Source organism: Helobdella robusta (genome assembly GCF_000326865.2).
Source record: "Helobdella robusta unplaced genomic scaffold HELROscaffold_122, whole genome shotgun sequence".
In the NCBI taxonomy this organism is placed as follows: Eukaryota; Metazoa; Annelida; class Clitellata; order Rhynchobdellida; family Glossiphoniidae; genus Helobdella; species Helobdella robusta.
The window spans coordinates 52,385-64,034 of NW_008703672.1; the positions used below are offsets into that span (position 1 = coordinate 52,385).

Consider the following 11,650-nt stretch of genomic DNA (forward strand, 5'->3'; position numbering starts at 1 on the left):
GGTTCAGAAATATTAAAAGTGAATTTAAGCCGTAATTATGTGTGAATGAAATGTTCAGTGCACGATTTCAATGTGAGTCCGTTTGAACGTCTCAGAGATAATTGATATATATTATATTAAATATTATTATATAAAATCATTATGACATTTGCATTATTATATAGATATACATTATATTTGCATTGTTCAGTTCTTCAGAGAGAAGCTGTAGTAGTACAAACAGGTTTGGACTGGATAGGTCGTGAAATGAATCACTAGAGTAATGTTCGCACTTGTTAATGTTATTCTATTAAAAGGCGTACATGTTTGTGTGCAAATGCAAACATACATACATACAAACATACTGGTTTTGGTCACACACACACACAAACTGTGAGGGCCGCATTGAGAACTATTTGACTTCTGGAGGGCCGCATTGAGAATTAGTTGACCCTTGAAGGGCCGCATTGAGAATTATTTGACCTTTGAAGGGCCGCGTATATATTTAAATAGCACATTTTTTCGACCCGTTGAATGGGAGGGAGAATTTTTTTAAATGTTTTCTTGTGGCTGACGACCTTTTTTGGGTCGTTATGTTCGTATGATAGTTGTTTATGCGCTAGTTGTTCCTTCATTTATTCGTTCATTCATTCGTTCTTTCATTCATTCGTTCATTCATTAATTAATTCGTTCATTCATTTACATACAACCATGTATTTATTGCCCCTTAAATTGGTCACAATCCCATCTGTCGACAAAATCAACGTATTAGTCAAATAAAATTTCGCCACTGCAATCGACAACCAGCCGGTGAAATGGCATCCGAATGTTTCGGTACAACTGGCACAATTCACAGTTTTAATTCTAAACAAATTCTATATTTAGGAAATTTTGGTTTTTATTTCAAACCGGTATTCACGTGAATAGTTGCTTTAGTTTAAATTTAAATTACTGTCCATGATTATGGAACATATTAAACTTGAGGAATTTATTTTTAATTTGGATTTAAATGAAAAAATTATTAATTTCCAAACAAAAAAAATTAAGCTCAATAACGTTAATGGCAGTATCTTTTTCTACAAATTATGTTTAAAAATCATAAACTCCCATTCAACGAGTCGAAATATATACAAGTAGAAGTACTTCTACTTGTATATATTTTCAGTTATTCATTCAAACTATAATTTCAATTTTGAATGTATGCGTTCCAGCCGGATACAACTTTTAAAATTTTAACCAAATATTTGTTTTGAGTTTATTAAAATGATAATTTCTCTAAGTAATGACAAAAGAATTATTAAAATAGGATTGACACTTTGTTGCGAAATCGTTGGCGGAAATGACGTCATTTTAATAGTAAGAAATATTGAAATGTACGATGGTGGATTAACCGGTGTAAACATTGCATTCGATTCCTATAATATAAATTTTACCAAATATTATATTACCAAATAGATATCTGCAGTAATTAAATATATTTATACATTTAATTTATACAATTAAAGTGAAGTAAGGCGTGTGGTACAAAATATTTTGAATTCATTCCGAGTAATTTGAACCGCGCGCGTTAATATGTACTTACGAGTGTCCAACAAAAGAATTATTAAAATAGGATTGATTCTCAGTTGCGAAATCGTTGGCGGAAATGACGTCATTCAAATAGTAAAAAATATTGAAATGCAGTTTTGTACATACGCATATCACACTGATTACTGTTGTGATTACTGTAATATATATATATATATATATATGGTTTACTAATTATATATATATAATTAGTAAACCATTACCCGCCATAGGCCAGACGTACGTTTCGTCTCTCAAGAGACTCGTCAATAGCCTGCCGAATATGGTTTAAGATAACACAACTCAATTATTATATGTATGTATATATATATATATATATTATATATATATATGTGTGTGTATGTTGGAAGGAGACCATATTTTACACAGTATTGTATGAATTCTACCGAATTGTTGGCATTAATCAATTTAAAGTTTGTTTTTTCAATTTTCCTTATTAGAATTTTCTGGAATGAAATAAAGACAACATGCTTTTTGGATAACCTCCAGAACAGCATTACTACAACTACTACTACTTACTGCTACTACTACTACATATTTATATTTTTCAAATGTTAGGTGAAAAAGGAGCGATCTCAATACTAAATTTGAATTCAACTAGATAAGCCTGTACTGTGTAAACGTTCTCAAACAATCCCATCAGGAAGTTCGTAGGCGGTCGTTGAATTCATTCTAGTATAGTTAATATATTGTTGTTAAACACATATAATAATGTTTCCTATACATTAAATATTGTTTTTTAATGATGTCAATGATTGAAATGATAAGAACATATGAATGGAACTGGTATAAATAGGAGCCGAAAATGCGTTGAAATCAGATCAGGCGATTTGTACCATTGTCTTAGCGCCTGGTCTCATTTTTTTATTTCTTTATTTTATATTTTCTTTATTTATTTTCTTTATTTATTTTTACTATATAGAGTTATATAGAGTTATATAGAGTTTGCGCGGTTATATAGAGTTATATAGAGTTTGCGCGGTTATATAGAGTTATATAGAGTTTGCGCGGTTATATAGAGTTATATAGAGTTTGCGCGGTTATATAGAGTTATATAGAGTTTGCGCGGTTATATGGAGTTATATAGAGTTTGCGCGGTTATATAGAGTTATATAGAGTTTGCGCGGTTATATAGAGTTATATAGAGTTTGCGCGGTTATATAGAGTTATATAGAGTTTGCGCGGTTATATAGAGTTATATAGAGTTTGCGCGGTTATATAGAGTTATATAGAGTTTGCGCGGTTATATAGAGTTATATAGAGTTTGCGCGGTTATATAGAGTTATATAGAGTTTGCGCGGTTATATAGAGTTATATAGAGTTTGCGCGGTTATATAGAGTTATATAGAGTTTGCGCGGTTATATAGAGTTATATAGAGTTTGCGTGTTTGTCTGTGGTTTGTGTGTATGTGGTATTTTTATTTTAGGTGGGTTCTCTAGCGGTTGCTCATACATACATTACATACATCTCATACATCATGTTTGTTTGTGTGGTAATATTTTATGTTTTGTTTTCCTCCTTTTTCTCTTTCTTCATGAGTCTTAGTTAAGTTAGTAAAACATAGGTAGGAGAGATTAAAAATTAATTTATTATGTAGGTAGGCTAGGGCATAAGGTAATTTAATTACATAGGTAGGTTAGGGACTTCTATTCTTTTACTCTACTTTGTGGTGTGTTTTTTGTTTTGTGTTTTGTTTTGTTTCACAACATACATTACATTCAGCAGGTACGCGGCGGTTCCTGGTTTTAGTGGGATTTTTATTTATTGATTGTTGAATATATTTTTATTCCTACAGGTCTTACTCTCTACGTTTTAGTCTTTCTTTCTATTTTACCATTTTTATTTTTATTTATTTAAATGCGTCATTTAGCACACCTACTCAAACACACACATTACATTAGGTAGCTATATAGGTAAGTTAGATAGGCGTAATTTTAATTGTAGGTAGGATAGATAGGAAGCATCCAACACTAATGTAGTTGAATAGGTAGGTGCGTAAGTTTATCGCTTCTATTTTTTCTTGCACCTACATTACACGCATCAGCAAATTACACACACACAAATACATACATAAACACATGTATTAGATTTTGAGCGTAATTTTATTTTCATTACTCATTCTAATTTATTATTACTAAGGTTGAGAGTAATTTAATTTCATAGGTAGTTAAGGGCAATAATGTAATTCTAGGAACAATCTTGTAATGTAAATTAAATGTAAGTGTATCGATAAGTAGGTTAATTATTAAGTTTAAATTATTATTATTAGGTTGGAGCCCAAGGCATTATGTAGGTGGTGGGGTGGGTGCCGATTGGCGAATGAATTGGGCTCTTGAGTTTTGTAATTTTAGGTAAGCTAGGACCGTAATGTAATGAATAGGTAAGTTAAGGCTACGTTGTACACACATACTCATTAATAGGTTTAGGGTTTAAGTTTTACTTTTTTTTACTAAGTTGGAGCCCAAGGCATTATGTAGGTGGTGGGGTGGGGCCGATTGGCGAATGAATTGGGCTCTTGAGTTTTATAATTTTAGGTAAGCTAGGGCTTAATTGTAATGAATAGGTAAGCTGAGGCTTAGACGTTATTAGCTAAGGCATCTGAATAGGTAGATAGGATTATTTATATAACTAATTTGAGACGCGTGCACTTATTATTAACCCCCTCATGAACGGCTGCCTTGACGTGGCGAGGGGGCTTCCCACTAAATGCCGTTCACTTTTTTAATTCTTTTGTTTAGAAAGTTTTATAATAATTTAAGGCGTAAGTTTATCGCTTCTATTTTTTCTTGCACCCACACTACACGCATCAGCGTATTACACACACACACACACACACACACACACACACACACACACACACACACACACACACACACACACACACACACACATACATAAACATTAGAATCTGAGCGTAATTTTATTTTCATTACACATTTTAATTTATTATTACTAAGGTTGAGAGTAATTTAATTTCATAGGTAGTTAAGACAATAATGTAATTCTAGGAACAATCTTGTGATGTAAATTTTATATCTAATTTCTATTTTCTTTATCATTAATTAAATAATATTTTCAATAATAATGATAAATATACTGTTGAAAATATCACTGATAATGCGAACAAATTGTTAGAAGTGCTAAAAAATTGTTTATTTTTTTGTTTCTTTGTCTTTTTTTGTTTAAATAATTGAAGTAAATTTTTGAAATAAATAAAAAAAACAACTGCACATGACTTAGTTCTATAATTATTTAAGACTTACGCCTTTAATTATTATAAACATATACACGTAAGTTAAAAACATACATACGTACACACACACACACATATACATGCATGCACTTGCTGTTATATTGTCGTCATTTGTCCATTCTTCTCAATTTTTTCTACTTTTGTAACATAAAACCACAAATATAGAGTGTAAAATGAGCAGTGTTAACAAGCAACAGGTAGGCTAGGGATTGAGTTAGTTGAGCGTAGGAAGGTGAAATCTGAGTTGATTGAGCATACGCAAGCCATGGCTCGAATTAAATTAAAGTTTAGAAAAAAACTAACTGCGCGCACACACGCATCACGCACACAATACAAAAAACAAACATGTTTCAAACATGATACAAGCAAATACGAACATGACTTTTTCAATTAAGCTTTTTTATTTAATTTCTATTTTCTTTATCATTAATTAAATATTTTCAATAATAATGATAAATATACTGTTGAAAATATCACTGATAATGCGAGCAAATTGTTAGAGGTGCTAAAAAATTGTTTTCTTTGTTGTTTCTTTGAAGGAAATTTTTGAAATAAATAAATAAAACAACTGCACATGACGAAGCTTTATCCTATTATGCATGCAGCATTCAATGTATTATTTTATACAGGTAGGTAGGTAGGTAGGTAGGTACCTCATTCTCACTACTTTACACACTATTCAGCGAATTTTAATATTTTCGTTTGTCAGTTTGCATGCGGTAAAAATTTCAGAGTCTGATTTTATGAAAGATAAAAAAGTACTACATCTAAATATTCTTTTGTCTGTGTATGCATGTGCGTGAATGTATGTCTGTATGTGTATGTATGTATGTTTGTATATATGTCAGTATGTGTGTGTATGTGTTATTGTTGAACATGCAGTTAGTTTAGTATGGGTTGTTTTCATTGAGATGCAGCGTCATGAACCACTGGCTGGAAAGCTTCAGTTGCACTTTCATTTCGAAATAGTTTAAAATAATTACAAACAAGTTAACATCTAAAACGTATGAAATACAAAAAGATAAATGTTCTTAATGATTGAATAAATTTATATTATACACATGTTTTAAACGTCGCAAATTAAATACTTATTCAATGATCAGATGTAACAAAATAACCGCGCGAGCATGTGAGCATCCATCGGCATTGTGTGATTCCATTGATGTCAACGCTGCATTTATCTCATTATGTAAGGAAGCAACTATGGGAGATGATGTGAGGAACTTCAACCTCAGCGCACTGATGAAACATCTGATCTCTAAATTTCTCATTTGTAGCTGAACTCAAGTAAACTGAACAAACCATTACTGACTTGACTTGATAGGACAATAAATTACTTTAAATTTGTATTAGGTACGAAATAACAATATCAATCAATCAACCAATTATTCAATCAATCAATCAATTATTCTACCAATCAGACAATCAACCAATCTGATTGAAATTCAACCATTCAAGCGATAAAAACTACACGCTGTACGACGACGACGATGGTGAGTGTGACTAAAACGTGCGGATTGTTGTTCATTATCTAACAAAGGCGCTTGCAAACTCGTGGGACAAGGCAGCAAACACAATCGATGAAAGAATTCTACTTAATGCTAACGGTAGCGATGATAATAATAATAACATTAACGATAAGTCAATATCACGTGAAATTCGAAATAGGGAGAAGTTTCAATCCATCAACCAATCCATCAACCAATCAATCACTCAACCTATCAATCAATCAAACAAACATTCGGAACTTTTCAATTCACTAATCACGTGACGACGACAACAACAAACAGACAGACGAACAAATAATTCCGATGTAGAAATTTTAAATGAATCAGAAGGAAATAAAATCCCAAATAGAACTAACAAACCAAAGATATTATACGCATAAAGATTTCAAAAAAACAATGAATGCAGAGAGATGAATCAATCAATCGGCTATCCATAAAACCAATCAATCAATCAGTCAGCGACAGAGCCAGAAGTGTAAAGCAGCAACAGCAGCAGCAAACCAGCCAGCGAAGAGGAAGAAGAAACCAAAGAAGCTGAATCACAAATCATCGGAGGACGACGATGAAAATGGTTTGATGTTCTTCTGATGCAAGACATATTTCCTAATTTCGTAGAGGACGAGTTCGTACGTGGTGAAGCTAACTCCCACAGCAATGGGGCCCTTGATCCAATTCATGGACAGCCCTTTGTAGAGGCCCTTGCTCAGTCCCTCTGTTTTCAGAACGTAAAGCATGGTGCTCCAGAGAGATGTGTAAATGCTTGACTTATTCAGAACTCCTGATTGGTTGGTAGATGTTGAAGAATGAGTATGATTGATTGATGGGTTTTGTGAAAAACAAATTTATTACATAAATAGATGGGAATGTAAAAAACTAATCAACCGAGCAAGCAACAAATAGTTAATAAATGAATGAACAACCGAACGAACGAATAAATGAATGAACGAACGAACGAACGAATAAATGAATGAATGAACGAACGAATGAACAAATGAATGAATGAACCAGCAGTTTGCATCCTCCTCCTGACGATATCGAGTGGATAGGAAGCAGACTGGCCGAGGAGACCTGCCAGAGCACCGAAGCACAGCTTGTGGACGTGCCTCAGAGGGGCGTGGTCAGTTCTCTCTGTTTAATATTCGTTCAAAAATTCATTAACCGATTGGCTGGCAGATAACGTTGAGTGAATGTGATTGGTTGATGGCTAATGCTGAGTGAATATGATTCGTTAACGGATGTTGCACAGATAAGAAGATAAACAAAACATGAGTGGCAGATTGAAAATAATAAAAAATAATAAAGTTAGGAGCATGTGGTGCAGGGAGGAAAGGGCCCAACCCACCTAGATACCACTTTTTGAGTGTTTCGTACGTGAAGAAGCTGGTGCCGGCGTAAGGGACGACGCCGAGCAACGATGGCACAAACCCTTTGTACAACGTCAGCAGGCCCTCCGTTCTGTAGACCTTCATGAAGACCTCCATGAGAGTGTTGTAACTGTGCGTGAGAGCAGTGAATATGTAGGAGAAGCACCATTATAATTTTCATCGTCATCACCCCGACCCCAACTGAACTTACGTGCATTTCTGCGTGACGGCCATTCGAGCCCTGGCAACATCGAGAGGGTAGGTGACAGAGGCTGCCGTAACACCTGGTAAGCAGTTTGGTGGTCATCATGTCAATCATAAGTCATGCGATGAACTTTAATGTCAGTCCATGTGATTAAACTTAAAGTTAGGTCAAGTTAACAAATCTAAGCGGATTATTATTTCAATAAAATGAACCTGCTAAAGAACCCGTTAAGTACCTTTGCAATGGAGGAAGGAACCTAAATGACAATTGTTAAGGTGTACGACAGTCACACACCTAACTCAAATTAGAGCAAAATAGTGTAGCACACACAAACTTTTCATTTTCTTTCAGTAAGAAATGTTTGTACTGTTCGAACGAGCAATACTGGATGGCCGCGTATGGGATGATTCTTACCATAGTGGCCGAGTTGCCTCGATACAACGCCAAGAAACCATCCTGCTGGTACGTCCGCCTGACAAATCTGAATGCCCCCCGAAATGAATACCTCTTGTCTGTGCTCACTGAACAAACATCATGAATAAGTTAGTCCATTTTTATTGAGGGGGTGATCAGCATGGAATGTCGCACAAAGCAACTTATGGAAATTATTTTTACATAAAACTCAATTGAACCATAAAGAAGATTTGAATGTACCTTGAAAATTAATTTTTGTCCTGTCGAGTGGAGCAATGGTTGTTTTGGCTACTGCTCCTGCAACTGCTCCAGACACCAGGGATGTAAAAATTTTATGATGTCTGTCGATCTACAAACAGATTTTTAAAAAAATTTCATACCAGAGTTCTCTTGAGTAACAAGTGAGTTTACAAGTAAAAAAGAAAATATACTTCAACAGTATGTGGATCGAAATGTTCATTTTTGCTGGCCCCCATCTGACTTCCCTTGCTGATCTCAGGTGTCTTGCTGCTGTTGGTACATTCTCTCAACGAACCACTGAAACTTTTCTGGTAACTCATAAAATATCTGAAATTAACAAAAATTCCATTTGCATAAATGAAAGAAAAATAGTATAAACCAAAATTATAGAAATGAAATTGAAAAAAAAAAAAATATAATTAAGGACTAATGGGCAAAACAGGGAGGAGCTAGTCACTTAGTTAGGAACAAATGTGAGATCAACACTTTAATTTTTAATAAAAGCTAGAAAAATACCAATATACATAAGTAGAAATTGAGTGTCTAATCTAATCTAATGCTAATCCTAAGCCTAATCCTAATGCTAATCTAATTCTAAATTTGAATTGGAAAACTTAAGCCACTTATAAAATAAATAATTTGAACATGATTGAGCCCAAAAATTGTGCACATACACACACACGCGCGCGCGCACACACATACACACAAAGTATTATTTGAATTTGAAAGTACTTAAAATACAAAGTAAGAAGAAAGGAGAAAAGGAACTGTGTGGGTGTTTGTTACTGTCAGGTCATGTTTGCAGCAGCAGTGAGCAAGCCATGTTAAGTAAATAAATGTAAGTAAACTAACAGCAACTAGAAGTCAGTAACTCTAATTAATTTAGCAAAGCAGGCAACAAAAGGGGGGAAATGTAGAAACAAAATCATTGAAACTTGTTTATTAATATTAATTTTTTTTTTATTATTACACTATTACTTGTTTATTAATCATTATCATGCCTGCAGTCAACAAAACAGCCAGTGAATGATCAGAAAGACATAATGATTAGATTATGTTATTGCATATTATATTATATTACAATCATTATATTATGATGGCGAGAAATGATCATTACATAATGGAAGAGTTGTTGGTTTTTAAAACAATAAATGAATGAATGAGTACATTTTTTTAACTGCAATGTACGAGTGTACGACAAATTAACAACAAGCGATTAAATGTTTTTTACATAAAAACCATTATTTGAAAAAAGTTCTAATGAAAGAAATCAAGTACAATCAACCAAAAAAGGAATTTTGAAGCAAAAACCAACCTTGAAATTCGATTCTAACAAATCAACAAAATCATTGCGGTGTATCTACCGACCAAGCCTTTTAAATTTAATTAGACGTTTGCTAACGTGAGAATTTGTCTTGCACTAGTTTAGTCATATACACTGTTATATATCTTTAAAATGTTAACAATCGTCTGCATTTCTACGAGATAAATTTACTTGAAAGTTCATTTATTTGAATTTGAATAGAAATCATTATCAACTCTTGTTATTACGCCACACTACGTATATATAGAATGCTTTTTTATGAAGTGAGGTGAAGCGCTGCGTAATTTAATGGAGACAAACCTTTTTCACTTTTAGGCAAAACTTTCACTCAATTGTCAATTAAAAAATTAAACAGCACCTCGTAAGAGTTGAGACATTTTCAAGTTTTTTTTTTTTAATTTGCGTAATAATGGCATCGATGCAAGTAGAACGCATATTCGAAGTGAGTAAATCGACGATCGAAAATTTAGTTAAATATTCATGAGGTGATAAATTATTAATGAGCTTTCCGTTGTTGCTGCGTAGTAACTGTCAAAGTGTATGCAACGTGATTGTAAAGCGGCCCTCTCATTGGTCGGTCGTCAATCAATAGGAACGTTGCTTCTTATCACGTGATCTACGTAATTGGAATTTTTAATACAACAAAGAAAGGTTTTGGCGTGTTTCTGTCGTTTTGTTGTCAAATTGTCTGTTTTGTTTTCTCAAAATTTATCGCTCTAAAGATATTGAAGTTTCCGTAAAGTTAGTGATTATTTGCAGATGCGTTGTTTCCTTTTTTTAAATTCAAATCGCTCCACTTGCTTTTCTTCATCTCCGATCGCTGGCATCCGCGTTGAAAATCTGAAATTAGGACAGAGCGCGGTATTTTATTCTCCGGAAGGCGGTCGGTTTGTCGTCTGTTCTTTCTCATCATCCGGATGCTGGGTCCAGACGAGTTTCCTCTTTTGTTTGTTGATTGATTGATTGGTTGATACTCGTTAAGTTTTTCATTTCATAGGAAGGTGAACAACGTATGTTTTCATTTATTTATCTAGATTTTATTATAATGTGGTTGCTGCAATTTGGTGGATTCGTCTGGCGCACTTTAAATAATAATTATGTCATGTAACTTACAAAAACAAACATGTCCCTCTTCATTACATTTATTTATTTTATATCATAATATTTGAACTTCAGTAAGTAAAATATTGTTTCATGGAGACATTGATTGATCGTGATCATGTTTTTTAAAATTGTTTTTAACTTGATGCAGCCACTTGTTTGATTGTTGTCTGATAAGTTTTTTTTTTAAGAATTTATCACCAGCTGCATGGTTCATTATATTTTTTAAAATAGCAATTTAAAATTTATTGCAGACAGGAAACTTGTATCAACATGTTTTTAATCTTTAATTTAATTAATGCATTTTATTTTTCTTAATGCATTTTATTTTTCTAAATCTTCTCTAAAGTCTAAACCTATCTATACTATAGATTCTATAGTAATGCTAGGTCTTCAAAATATTAATCTTGTTGATTTTTTGTAAACACATAAAATAATAGATATTATCTATTATTAATTAATATTATTATCTATTCTTATTCATTTATTCCATTTTTATTCAGTTCAACTGTACATCCACATCTCGCATACATATATTCTTTGTACATGATAATTTGTTAGTGCATTTGTTTGTAGTGCTTTTACATATTATAAATATATTATTATTATTATGTTGTTCACTCTGTTGACATTCCTCAGAGGATTGTTCTGTGATTAAATGCTTTGTGAACAAA

General features: G+C 33.0%; 1 protein-coding gene across 1 annotated transcript; it reads right to left on the reverse strand.

The window, feature by feature from the left end:
• Nucleotides 1-5,202: 5,202 nt before the first annotated feature.
• Nucleotides 5,203-9,967, reverse strand: HELRODRAFT_186288 (hypothetical protein). The gene is given in 12 exon segments (XM_009013874.1): nt 5,203-5,457; nt 5,470-5,548; nt 5,625-6,022; nt 6,038-7,106; nt 7,334-7,456; nt 7,671-7,822; nt 7,904-7,976; nt 8,110-8,153; nt 8,232-8,418; nt 8,552-8,660; nt 8,743-8,878; nt 9,867-9,967. The coding sequence occupies 8 exon segments, from the start codon at nt 8,869-8,871 to the stop codon at nt 6,868-6,870; spliced, it is 1,056 nt and encodes a 351-aa protein (XP_009012122.1). The 5' UTR covers nt 8,872-8,878; nt 9,867-9,967; the 3' UTR covers nt 5,203-5,457; nt 5,470-5,548; nt 5,625-6,022; nt 6,038-6,867.
• Nucleotides 9,968-11,650: the final 1,683 nt, after the last annotated feature.